A 14,088-nucleotide genomic window follows, 5' to 3' on the forward strand; every position below is an offset into this window, starting at 1 on the left:
CTCCCGCGGTCCTTACCCGGTTTTGATGAGTTCTGCGCTTCCACGCATGCGCAGGACGCATACAGCGCCTGCGCGATCATCCAGGAGCAGCTGGAGCGTCGCACAGACGCTAGTACTAGAACCGAACCGGTTGGAACGGGCCAAGAAACCCACCCCTGGTCCCACCTTTCTCGGGGGGGGGGGGAAATGCTCCCAACGATGGGCGCAACAGCTGAAAAGGCTCTCTTCCTTGACTCTGCCAGTCAAAATTATTCAACTAATGGGATTTGCAAAATACCTTCCATGCCTGACTGAATGGGATGGGTGAATATAGTGGCTGATGATGAAAATTAATATATTTTATATCATTATTATATATACAATGTATACATTTAAAAGGAAATTTATATTTTATATCAAAATATATTTTTTTGATATTAAATATAAAATTCCTTTTAAATGTATTCAGGCAATTCATCAAGAAATGACTATAAAAATAATTCAAAGACAACCCCCTTTCAGAGGCCATTATATGAATTAATGTCTTTCTGTTGGACTGTTGGACACATTGTAATAAAATTATTACAAATTACCATCTCTGGTGGCAATGTACATTTAATTACTCATTATGATTGAAAAGTGTTTCAGGAAACTGGAAAGGCTGCACAGCATTTTGAAAATTAATTGTCGTGTAGCCTTAGTCAATTTTTCCAGAACATATAAAATGATGCATGTAAGACGGTCATTTCATTTCTCTTGTTAGTTGCCTGGTGTACTATAACAAAATACAATAGTAGAAAACTAAAGGGTAGCTTTCCTTGGATCAATAGCTTTTTAAAATGTGGAAAATAACAATGCCTGGAAAATTAACAAAGCAGGAAAGTGCCTTGAAGAATCCTTTAATTAAAGGCTGCATAATTCAAATTTTATTTCTATTTTTATCTATATAAACAAAATTATTTTAATAATTACATAAATAAATTATTTCCATTTTTACAAATAGCTTTTTAAAGAGAAGTATTGAACAGGGAGATTTAATATTATGTACTCCTCCTTAGGTGAATCAGTAGGTGTATATGCTCCCAAACTATGTGTATGTGAGAATAGCTTTTTCACACATACAAATTATTCCTTATTGCCTGTCTGACTTTACACCTGAATTTCCAGACACTTAACTCTTAATTCTATTCTTAAATAGACTTGGCAGAAGATTCGCAGGCATGCCTCAGCTAGATTAAAATCTTTAATGCCGACAGAATGAAGACATAACACAACAGTTGATTGCTTACTATAACACAAATATTCTAAGCTTCCAACAGTTTGCTTTGTTCTGCTTTTCTGAGTTAACCAATACTTGATGGTCTAGGACATCTGAAATACATTTGCACAATGGTCCTAGAATTTCTATTTCCTGATTTACTGAGTTCCAGTCTCTACACTGCCATGTTTGCTTAATATGAAATTCTAAGCATATTTCTTTAACACCCAAGTCAATCTACTGATCCAATAAAGCTAACATTAAATAAACTTACTCTGGGTAAAAATGCTTCTACATTTCCTCAGTGAACCTAGTGAAGCCACCCAGAGGTGCTATATCAGTGAGATGGGAGACATTAAACCTGAATGACTAAATAAACCTTCATCAGTCTATCAAAACATTAATACATAGTCACAGGTTACTTTTGCATATTCACAGCAGATGCTTTTCCTTTCCACAAAGTCTTGTTATAAATTGTCACTTATTGTAATGTTAAAAGTGATGGCCAGACATTTGTAATTTTAAACTTGAAAGATTCAGGTCAGCCCTCCCAGAAAACATAACTAGGTGAACCAATTCTTCTTTATTTTAAGGCTATATTAACAGGCTAAAAGTATAAACTTCCCATTTCCACTTTTAACGCCCGAGGACCATATGTGGTGAACACCAGTGGCCAACAACAAAAAAGAGATTTTTTGGGGGGGGAGCAAGGAGCAGAGGAGTTCCTTGTTGTGTTTTCCACTACAGTCCCTCCAAGGGGGGGAGGATGAGGAGAGAGAGAGGAGATGATGATGATGATGACAATTAAGTATCAAAAGCCTTTTGAGTTTGAGAATATAATACGTTATCCAAAATTATAAATAATCTTATTTTCAGATGCATTTTTTGCCATCTCTGTTATTTTCTATTTAAAAAAATCAGACTTGCTTCCAATTTGTGCCTTCTGGCAAACTGCAGATTTCTTGGCAAGAGATCTATCTTGCCATTGCTTTCCTCATAGATCTGAGAAAGTTTGTTTGTTTGTTTGTTTCTTCCTTCCTTTCTTTTCTTTCTTTCTTTCCCCCAATTTGTTTCCCTCTCTACTCTCTCTCTCATTCTCTCCTTCAGCTCTCTTTCATTTCTCTCTCCCTCTCCTTCTCTCTCTAATTTGTTTCCCTCTCTTTCCTCTCTCTCATTCTCTCCTTCCAGCTTTCTTTCATTTCCCCCCGCCTCTCTCTCCCTTTTCTCTTTCATCTCTTTCTTGCACATGAAAGCAAAATACCCTTCTGGGCCAGGATCACGGTGACAGGGACAGGGACTCCTTCCGCTGCCGCCACTGAGAAGTGAGTACCTGGCTGGCCTGCGGAGAAGAGCCACGCTGTGCAGAGTCTAGCGCTGAGGAATCTCCTGCACAGCGTGGCTCTCCTCTGCAGTGCAGCCAGTTACTCACTTCTCAGTGGCAGCAGCAGAAGGAGTTGCTGTCCCGCCGCCATGATCCTGGCCCAGGAGGATATTTTGCTTGCGCACGTGCACACACAAGAGATAAGCGTAAGAAAAGGGCTGGAGCTCTTCTCCTTTGACACCCGTTGACACTTTTGATCAGCGCTAAAAGCCGCCCCTGTCCTCCCTCCCTTCCTCTCCACAACCTTCCCTCAAAAGCTTTTCCCCAAATAATACCAGCAGCCATTTCATCTCCACCAAAGTAGATACATACACACATACACACACACACATACACACATACACACACACACACACACACACACACACACACACACACACCCCAAACAATAAAATAAAAAATGACACACATGGAGAAAGAAGTGAGATCTCCAGAAATTAAAAGAAGCAGGAAGCTGGTTCATCCTTTAAAAATGGAAATCAATGAAGAGATGAAGGTACATCTCTGTGCTCCCCCTTTATTGTCACTTTATTGCAAGCGAGCAGGGAAGAAAAAGGGAAGAGTTGAGTCACAAGAAGAACGAGCGCCCTCTACTATGAGGCAGGAAAATTGCGTGCCTCACCCACCTCGGGATTTTTTAAGCTTTTAACCCTCACTTAACTCTGCTTGAGCGATCATAAAATGCCTAAAAGGTCAGACTAGATGAGGCACACAGTTCTCCTGCCTCATAGTACAGGGCAGTTTTTTAGAGGCTTTTTTAAACAGTTAGGCAGAGTCATCCACGGTGAGGCAGCAGCTAGCTAGCCTCACCTCAGCACTTGCCTTTCTCCTTTTACATTTTTTTCTTTTCACAATGAGAGCGGTGAGGCTGTGCCTCCCCTGCCTCCCCTGCCTGCACATCACTGTTTCCATCATACATATACTGTAGTATTGTGTGTTCCTTTTATATATTTTACTACTGTATTCCATGCACTCTATTCCATACACTAAATATAGGTAGTCCTTGACTTACAACCACAACTGAAGCCAAAATTTATGTTGCTAAGTGGGACAATTGTTAAGTGAATTTTTTCCCATTTTACAACCTTTCTTGCCATAGTTGTTACATTAGTGAGGGCAATTGTTCAGTTAGCAACACGGTTGTTAAGTGAATCTGCCTTCCCCATTGCTTGACAGAAGATCACATGACCCCAGGACACTGCAACTTTAATAAATAGGAGTCAGTTGTCAAGCATCCCAATTTTGATCACATGACTATATGGATGCTGCAATGGTTACAAGTGTGAATAATGGTCATAAGTTTCTTTTTTCAGTGCCGTTGTAATTTTGAATAGTCACAAAATGAACTTATAGGACTACCTATAAATATGGAAAACTTAAGAGGTATTTATTAAAATCAGATGAAATTATATGGGTAGTGTCTGAATGCACCAGTAGGAGAGAGGTATAATTCAACACATGCTGTACAGTTGGCTATGTGCTCAAGCCAAACAAATCCAAGTTTTGCAAAGTGACAACACAGAGAAATTGTTTTAGGGGAGTATTTCTCTTCATACTTACAGGACACGAAGATTCTTAAGTCCAGCAAAGTCCACTTTTGTAATCCTTGTAATATTGTTTCTGTCTAAGTCACTGCAAAAGAAAAAAAAATCACAATTGATACATGTATGTACCAAGCAGTTCAATCATTTTAAAAAATATATATCATAGGAGTACCGCACAGCAACTATCCATTTTGCACAGGAAATGTGAGACAGGACTGAAGGTACTTGAGTAACATTGCAACTTACAGTAAGAGATCTTCTGGATAATTACTGAATGTTCTTTTTTTACAAATTCTTTTTGTTAAAGGATTAAAATCTGATCATGAACTCCCTATTGTCTATTCTACCCTGAAGATGTTTAAGGTAGAAGATGAGAGAGATCATGCTTTTCATGGAGATTGTTAGACTTTTCTTATTAGTGGGAGTATCTGGAAAACATGCACATGCATACATACGGACCCTCAAATAATAGCCTTCTGCTAGCTTTTCAGAACCAAGATTTAGACTTCCACATTTCAAATATATAAAGAAGAAACCTGAAAAATAATCATGGTAAAGAGCTCTAAATACTGAATATGATCACCTGACTAAAACTCATTGTCAGACCTGAAAGCCATCGTTTACATTGGGCCTTCAGGCCTGCCACATTTTCTGCTGTGGGAAAATGGGAGAGGGTATTATATGGAGTATGGGTGATATATAGTCTAAATAACATTCTTTTCTCAGAGAGTCAAGGACACCTTGCCCTGCAGCTGTAATGGTGTGACTGAGAGGCCTCTCCAGTTTTGGACGGTGCCTGATTGGATCATGTGATGGATGTGTGGGTGCTGGGCAAAGACTTGAACTTTCATTTGGGTGGGGAAAACCTGGAAACTTTCAGATTCACGTTTCCCCAGATGTGCCAATATGACATCTCTAATAAAATGAAACTTTGAGGAAACTCAAGCCTCAGAGTCTTCTTTCGTTGGGGGTGTTACTTGGAACCCTGACATTAACTATCCATTGAGTCTAACAGTTTCTATAACATATATTTTGCAACTGATTGCTAATCACATGCCACATACCTTTTTTGCTTTTACCTTTATATTTCTACAGACATTAACTTAGAAATGAAGTTATGTAAGCCAGTGTATTAAGAATGATTTTATTTGCACACAGCATTATTTGCATTTTCAAGAATCCTGGAGGAATTTTTACCCCTGCATACTTTTCAAATTTGAAGCAAGTAAATATGTAATACGGTATAAGTAGCTTTTGCTAACTAATACTGTATCCATATAAACCTTTTAACACTAATACTGCAAAGTCATATAAATCCTCTTATGAAATAGTATTCCTAATTTTCCCACAATGAGAAAGAAGAAAAAAAAATGTCAACCCTTGGGTGTTTTCCCAGATATAAGTCCAATTAAATTCATTGATGTTTATTCTAGCATTCTGGTCTTAATATACAAGATATTATCTGCAAACCTTCTATCCTAATTGGCACAATATATCATGCATGAATATGATCAAATACAGAACTTGATGACTGTATTGTATTCTAGGCCCTTTTACTTAATTCTAACTAGTTGCTTTTTAAAATCATGATGGGATGGATTTTTTCTAGAAATCACAGGAATTTTTTTTTAGTACAGTCTGTGAGAGAAGTAGTTAGAACTTAGTGAGATAAGTCAGTAGCAGTTCCACAGTGTTTCCATAACACCCATCCCATAACTTAAACCATCTTTTCCTCAGCATATTATTCCCATTCATTTTTAAAAAAAATTGTGGGAGGATGTGAGAGACGGATACCCATCAAGTATAACAAAAATAATATGAAAGCAGATGGGAACACAAAACCGCTAACTAAACTCGAGACTCTGAAATAGAAATTTAAAATACTGAAAAAATATGAAATAAACAAACCAATCTATATGATTACTCTTTATTTTCTATTTCAACAGGAATTGGCCTTGGGAAGCCTGGTTCTTCATGCCTAAACTTGACACTAGACAACCCAATATGTGAAAAGCAAATCACTAGGCCTCCAATAGGAAGTTTAATTATGGAAAGTATTCCATTTTTTCACATTTTATCTTGTTTATCATGTTTCATATGGCTGAATCAAAAACATGGTGTAAGTTTCCGAGAGACTTCAGTTAGCCTTGTCCAGTCTTCTTTTACATTTTGAGAAAAAAAGAAAACCTTTCTTGTGTTGTTAGATCTTCATCAATCCAGTTACAGCTGAAGAACATTATTTAATCAGTCTTCACATCTTGCCATGTATGAGCAAAGAGCTGAGCTGACTTTGGTGGTGGCTGAATTAATACACTACCTCCAGGACCTCATAAGAAAAACACAAAAAGCAATGGAACAGAATTTTCACAGCCTCTGCTAGAAATCACTGTCTTGTTCTATGAGCATTTTTCTTCATCTTCTTCAATTCCAATTAAACAGAGCCTCAGATCCTGTCCATCTGCTATGTCATCACTTCTTTGCATTTAAAATCCACTTGCCACCCCCGAGGTTGTTTTTCCTTCTACCACAGAGCTTATCTTTTAGACAAAAATGATTTCCCTTAGAATTTCTTACAAACCTAGGAATCTGGCTGAGGGATACACTCCCACCCCCACCATCCTTCTCCAAATCTTGAGTTCCAGGCTACATCTGGATGAAAGAACAATTTTAAAAGCTCCAAAGTAATCTGAAATAATTTAAATTTCCCCAAATACTTGAGAAAAAGAGATGGAGAGGAAAGCAATTGGAATGGATTAGGACCCGTTCCCTTTAGTTCACTTATTCATTCCCTCACTGAAAAAAGGAGACAACTCATTCATAGGATAAAATGAAGCCACATGAAGAAGATATCCAGCACAGCTTGATATAGACCCTGAGTTTCAAAAACATCCTCATTTTCTATTACAAGCGTGATGTTTCTAGCTTCTGCATTTAAAGGCTTGTTATCTCGGCTAGCTTTAACCTGAATACAAAATGTATTTTGTCTCTCTTACATACACTGGCACCCTCTCTTCAATAAGGGCCCCCCAGATTCTTAAGGCTTCAGATATTTGATTAAAATAGTCCTTTCACCTCTCCAAACTAATACCCCTTCTCTGGGACTTGGTGTACACCATCTGCATTTGGTTTCCTGACATTCCAAGCCTGCATGAAGGACCTTTGAAAGATACATATGAAAATAATCACAAGAATACCAGTGAACACACAATTCTTTTATTATGTATTTATAATTGGTTTTAATATTTGTATAGAGTTGTATCCCTTCATTTCCAAAAGGACTATGAATAATTATGTATGGCATCCTGGTTGTTCCATCTCCTGACCCAATTACCTTTCATAGTGGGTTTGAATAATATGATTTGAATGCTCCATTGATTTACAACAATCTAGAGGCTCTGTTTGATCAGATTAATGCTTCACTTGACAAAAAAATAGACCTCATACATCAACTGACATTGTATGTCACCTGATAATCATTTGTTCCAGCCTGATCAAAGAATCTGTCCAACACACCATCATGGGACTAGAGAATGCTGAACAGTGCCCTCTGCTGGTTCATCTCTTCAAAATCATATTTTAAATGTTAAAAACTACTTGAGTTCATGAACCTGAAATAATCAACCTGAGAGTAAATGATTTGAATCAGTTGCAATATGGTACATTTTGATTATGCTTTTGATAAATTACTGGATTTACAAGATTAACTGGATTTTTTAATGAAAACAGTTGCTGTTGTAGGAAGTTAGTGTTTGCAGAACTGGATATTACCAAACAGATAGGATAGGATAGGATAGGATAGGATAGGATAGGATAGGATAGGATAGGATAGGATAGGATAGGATAGGACAGGACAGGACAGGACAGGACAGGACAGGACAGGACAGAGCTAGATGGGACCTTGGAGATCTTCTAGTCCAGCCCCCTGCTCAAGTAAGAGAACCATTACTATTTCAGACAAGTGACTGTCTAGTCTCTTCTTTAAAACCTCCAGTGATGGAGCACCGACAATTTCTGAAGGCAAGCTGTTCCACTGGTTAATTGTCCTCACCGTTGGGAAGTTTCTCCTTAAATCCAGGGTGTTTCTCTCTTTGGTTAGTTTCCAACCATTGCTTCTTGTCCTTCCCTCAATTGTTTAATGACAGCAAAATTAAACTGAACTGACAGTTTCATTGACAGGTGCAATGCATTATGTCACAATGTTGACAGCTCTTTCAAAAAGTGATACCGAAACAGAATATAAATAGGTTTAAATTATAAAGAAAAGAGTTTCTTCTTGGAAGAATCAATTGTATCCCAAGACGATGATTTATGTATTTATTCATTCAGTTTATCATTTGGACCTGATCCTATAGTGTCTGGATATCATAGATGACATTATTAGCATTTCCAAATGTAAACAGCAAATTGCTATTCTCTGACAGTAGTTATGCAAGATCAAGCAACAAGAGTTCATTGACTTCTTATGGCTATGTTTGGGAGGAATCTGATTAACCCTATTGGGAAAATTTAACTAAATCAGTATTGTTGATGAAAGAATTATATAACATTAACTACAGACACCAGGACAAGTGGGAGGAAGAAGAGGAGGAAGAAGATGATAAGGGAACAGGCAGCTAGTTTCTGGGTGCTCCAACATTGGAACTTTTAAAGAAAAAATTGGACAACCATTTGTCTAACACGATGTAGGGTCTCCTGCTTGAGCAGGAGATTGAACTAGAAGACCTTCAAGGTCCCTTCCAACTCTTTTACTCTATTCTGTGCTACTTTAATTGTGAAGGAGAATTAGCAGAGTAAAATTGTGAAGACATTGCAGAAAGTTAGAATTATTTTAATGGTGAATGGTGAATTATAAACCAGAAGTTTATATTGGTTATATTGCTTATCAAAAGGACAAAACAGAAAAACTGTCTATCCCAATAGAAGTTTAAAATCAGAGTATGTATGTCCCAAAGATGCTTTTTCAAGAACCAAATGGACTTTATTTGAGTTATTTTTAAGATGTTTCGCCTCTCATCCAAGAAGCTTCTTCAGTCAAGAAAGTCCAGTTGCCTCCTGAAAAAAGTACGTTTGGGACACCATGACCTGGATGACTAAGTATCTTCACAAACATTCAGGGACTTTATATTTTAAACACACAACATTAACTTTGACTTGTAGTTAGGGTTTTTTTCCCCCCCGCAGTTTGCCTTGTGTATGTCTCTAAAAATATTTTAAGGACATTTTTAACTTGGAAAGTTGTATTTTGTAACTGTTGAAAGATATAATATTATCATCAGTAATTTTAATATAATTTTGCTTTATCTCTAAAGCGGCCTTTCTAGAAAGATTGGATTGTTTTATTACCTTAGTCAGAAAAAAATGACAGTCTTTAATAATCAGATTCAGAATACACCATAAAACATTCTTAGTAACAGTAATATGTGGTATTTGTAAATTTGCCAGTGTATTTAAGAGAAAGTATTTAGTTTGATAATATATGGTGAAAGCTGATTAAGAAATATTAGCGTCAGATGTGGATTAATTGAAGATTGGTCATGTTAATTAAGCCTTCTAGGACTGAAATTCAATTTCTAAAGGGCCCAAAATTGCTCCCATCATTTGAATATAAAGGCTTTTTAACAAGTCAAGACTGTTTTATGTATTTGTATTGTTTTCTAATTCTGATATCACAAGCAAAAGATTGGTGATATCACTTTTATTTAGCCATCTGTTCAGCATTTCTGAAATTCACAAGTGAGAATCTGTAGCTTTTATAGGCTTCTTCTAATATATGAGACAGAATTAGATAATTGATTAACATCAGTGTTTTAGAAATAAAACATTGGATAATTTAAAGTTTAAGATCCACTTTCTCAAGGAAATTTATTTTCTCTTTTTCTACTTTTACTAAACATTATACACCAAACTGTGATTAAGTTATTTGAATAGCATAGCTATGTTACTAAAACAAACAGGTGTAAAAGAACACAAGCAGACATTATAAAGTAGTGATTATATTACTATTTATTTGCTGGTTCATGCATATTAAGCCGCCTTTAAGATTTTGGAAAGCCAAGCTAATTGTTGTTTATTGAACAAATCCAAAGGTTGATTGGGATATGGAGCCCCTAAGTCTTAGATATCTTCCAATGTACATTTTCTATCCTTTCAGTAACCTAAATCACGTTGAAATTTCATTACAGCTTTATTTCTTTAAAATAACAAATATCCCCTCATGAATTTTATTTAATGCCTTGTTTCACACCTTTTAAGGTGAGGCTAGGTTGGATTAAGTTTCTTTTACAATTTCTTTTTCTTGCATATTTGTGTGAAGATGTGATAATTTAAAAAGGCAATGATCAATTGATGATGTAACTGGTTTTCTCCAAAGTTTCTTACTTAGTATATTATCAAAGACTGCCTTTAGGTCCATAAAAACATTATATATTAGTCCATAGTTAAATTGTCAAGTCTAAACTTCTGTCTATTGACATCAACTGGGTACCAAGTTGCTCCCCAACAACATCCAATTTAACAGTTTAGAGCAGTGGTTCCCAAACTTTTTCAGTCCACTGCCCCCTTGGTGCTACAAACTGATCTTCAGTGCTCCCCCACCTAGTGGTGGAATTCAAATTTTTTTACTACTAGTTCTGTGGGCATGGCTTTGTGGGCGTGGCTGGGGGGTCATGTGATTGGGCGGTTTGTGTGATGGAAGGAAGATAGTATCAGTAAAATTCAAAACTGTAACAATTAATTGAACATTTATTCAAAATCCAATTTAAAAATCTTTTTAGTTAATGTCAATTCAACAAAATTGTTGAACATGATCCAGTGATACCAGGTTTTCAAAGTCTGATAGTCATTTATCAAGAACCTTAGTAACTAGTAACTTAGTAAACTCAGTAAAATTTAGTAACTACTCCACTGTTCAGTAAATTCTTAATGTGATGGATGGGCTTGATGAAGTGATACCAGAAAAAAATGCCTTTTCAAAGGAAGTGGCAATCAGCTATTTCCCAAACTGTAGGCAGAACTCCAGAATGTGAGACCTGGAGGATCCCCGTTTTTCAAAACCTGGTTACCGGCAGAGCTCAAAACTCTGATCCTCTCTTTGTCTGCACAAGCCACAGGGGTAACTTGTGGTACCCAAAACTAGAACCCCTGATTTCTAGATTTAATCCTTAAATATTTAAATGACGCATTTCTTTCCGACTTCCAATGAAACCATTCCATTTACTGTCACGCAAATCTCTCTTGCGGGTAGGACGGATTCCTTCCCCCCATGTATTTCCCACCCACTTCCTCAGCTTCCCTGCTGTATTTATGATTGTCAGGGTGCTCTTCTCTCTGGGGTCAGGGAGCAGCCTGAGCACCGGTGGCAGGAAGGGCAGTGGCAGAAAAATCTGGGCCAGAGGTTTTGGGTGAGGTGGGGCGGAGGGAGGGAAGATGTGGTTTTGGAGGAGAATAAAGCTCTGTCGCCATGCAGGAAGGCCTCTGCCATTGCATCACTAGGTCTCCCTGCAGCCCCCTTTGCATGCTCGCTTCCCTCAAAACCTGCTCTGCCTCGCCTTTGGCCCGCGCTTAATGAAACGGCGGGGCCTGGGCTGAAGCAGCTGGAGGGTGCTGCAGGCTTGACATGCAGTGGGCTGAGGCGGGTGTGTGGGAGAGAAACAGAGGCTCCAGCGGCAGGATGGGTGGTGCCCTCCTTCAGCACTGCTGGCTGGCAAGGGCTGCTGCTCCAGCGCAGACTGGCAGAGAAAGAGAGGCAGCCTGTCCTCTGCCTCCTCTTGCAAAGAGACTCAGCAGCCCTCCAGGACCCTCCTCCCTCTCTCTCTCTCTCTCTCTCTCCCTCCCTCCCTCCCTCCCGGGCTTAGGAAACTGCTTCTCCACTCTCCCACTTCCAGGCTGCAAAGCACACGGGAGGCCGATACTCTCTGGCTTTGGTGCCTCAACTCGCCGAAGGAAGCTCAGCTCCTATGGCGACCCTGGATCTCTTTTTTCAATGCAGATTTTTAAAAATAAATAAATCAGAGAGGAGGGAAACAAAACGGAACAGCCAGTCAAAGCCCTTGCTTTGTGGGTAAGGATTTCGAGAGAACCTCCCAAGCGGGGAGAAGGAGCATTGGGAAAGAAACGAGTTGGCTTTTCTGCTTTGCTTTTAAATTCACCCATAGGTGTGTGTTTCTCCGTTTTCTTCCCTAGTGCTGCTATGAGGCTCTCACTGGAGGATGGATGGCCTTTCTGGGGCTTGTTATTTACACACAATACACTATATCCCCTTCTGTGGCCCTGTCATTCCAAGCAGAGTCTTGGGCCCTGCGAGGGGGTCACCTTCAGCACTCCTCTGCCACCTTCCTTTCCTCTTAGCACCCCCCCTCTGCTGCCCCCCTTGCCTCTTGGCACCCCCTAAATTATTCCACTGCCCCCCAGGGGGCGGTACTGCCCACTTTGGGAAACACTGGTTTAGAGTATTAGCATCTGGGATCTAAATATATTATATATAATTTATATATTGGAAAGTAGCAAACGTTCCAGTTAATATCATAATTTATCAGAATGTCTGTTATCCCTATTATTTAAAAATATTATTGATTTTTCACTAAATATTATTGATTTTTCCTAATCCCTCATCTATTGTTCTGTTCCTATTTTCCTCTATGGTGAAAATTCAACTATTCGCTCCATAACCCAAGTAATCCAGTAGAGATGCCTTAAAGCATTTTCTTCTTACTGCTTTAGGGAACACCTGAGAATAATTATTTTAAAACAAAGGTCTTAATATTTTCCAATCTCTGATAGCTGGAAAATAAATGGAAGATTGACTGAGCAGGCCATAACTTTAATAGTAAGGAATTCACTTTCAGTCTTTTACTTGTACAGGAAATTCCACATAACAGCTCAAAAAGCATATTTTGCAGTTATTAGAGATACAAGTCAGCTAGGCTACAGTATATGAGAGCAGCTATGAAATTTTGTCCTGCAGGTACTGGACTAATTCCTCAGCCCAGCCCTGCAAGGGGTTTTCCCCAGTTCCTTGATTAAGTAAGGAATGGGTCACCCTAAACAGGGTGGCTGGGCAGTTATCTGTGGATGCAATAAGAGCGGAAAAATGTTGCCCCTTTTATCGCTACTAAGTAGGATTTAATATGAGTTCTTACTAGTGTTCAGTCAGATTCGGACCGGCTGGCCCTCCAATCACTCTCTAGGCATCTTCTCTAGCGCTTCATCTCCTGGAGCTCCCGGTAAACCAAGGAAATGGGATTGGCACCAAGTCAGAGGCTGCAAATGCACAACGCGGTCCAAGGCCCCAGTGACCACCCTATCCCAGGCTTCCACTAGGGCCTCGGTCAAGCTGTGAGCAAGGGATTCCGGAAAAGTCCCAAGCTCCATCAGGAACCTTTCAGGGTCCATCAGGCACCTGGGGAGGAACCATCTAATAGGTTCCGCCTTACTGCGGTGGGGGGTAGCAGTATGGAAGTCAAGCCTGAGGAGAAAATGATCAGACCATGACAAGGGTTGAATAACAATATCCCCTAAAATTAGATCATTCATCCACTGTCCAGAGACAAAAATCAGGTTGAGCGTATATCCCCTGTTAAAAGTGGGGTCTCGAATTAACTGAGTTAGGTCCATAGCCGTCATGGAAGCCATGAACTCTCGAGATGAATCGGATGTTTCGCCAATGGAGGGCAGATTGAAATCCCCCAGGACCATAAACCTGGGGAAATCAATCGCCAGCCCGGCCAATACATCCAGCAGCTCAGGCAGGGCCATTGAAATGCAGCAGGGAGACAGGTAAGTGACAAAAAGGCCCACCTTAGCTCCAAGGGCCCACTTCACAAAAAGGGACTAACACCCACCTATCTGAGGCACAGTGACCTCCCTAGGTCCAATACTTTCCCTAATAACCACAGCTACCACCACCACCCCTGCCCTGGGATCTCAGC

The 14,088-nt window shown here is 39.2% G+C and overlaps 1 protein-coding gene across 1 annotated transcript in view; it reads right to left on the bottom strand.

Annotated features, from left to right (window-relative positions):
* The window catches only part of SLIT3 (slit guidance ligand 3), a 506,804-nt gene that overhangs the window by 460,181 nt on the left and 32,535 nt on the right, over window positions 1-14,088 (bottom strand). Inside the window, 1 exon segment of the mRNA XM_032210926.1 lies at window positions 4,179-4,250. Within this exon segment, the coding sequence (XP_032066817.1) occupies window positions 4,179-4,250 (72 nt within the window).

Source organism: Thamnophis elegans, chromosome 2 (genome assembly GCF_009769535.1).
Source record: "Thamnophis elegans isolate rThaEle1 chromosome 2, rThaEle1.pri, whole genome shotgun sequence".
Taxonomy (NCBI): Eukaryota; Metazoa; Chordata; class Lepidosauria; order Squamata; family Colubridae; genus Thamnophis; species Thamnophis elegans.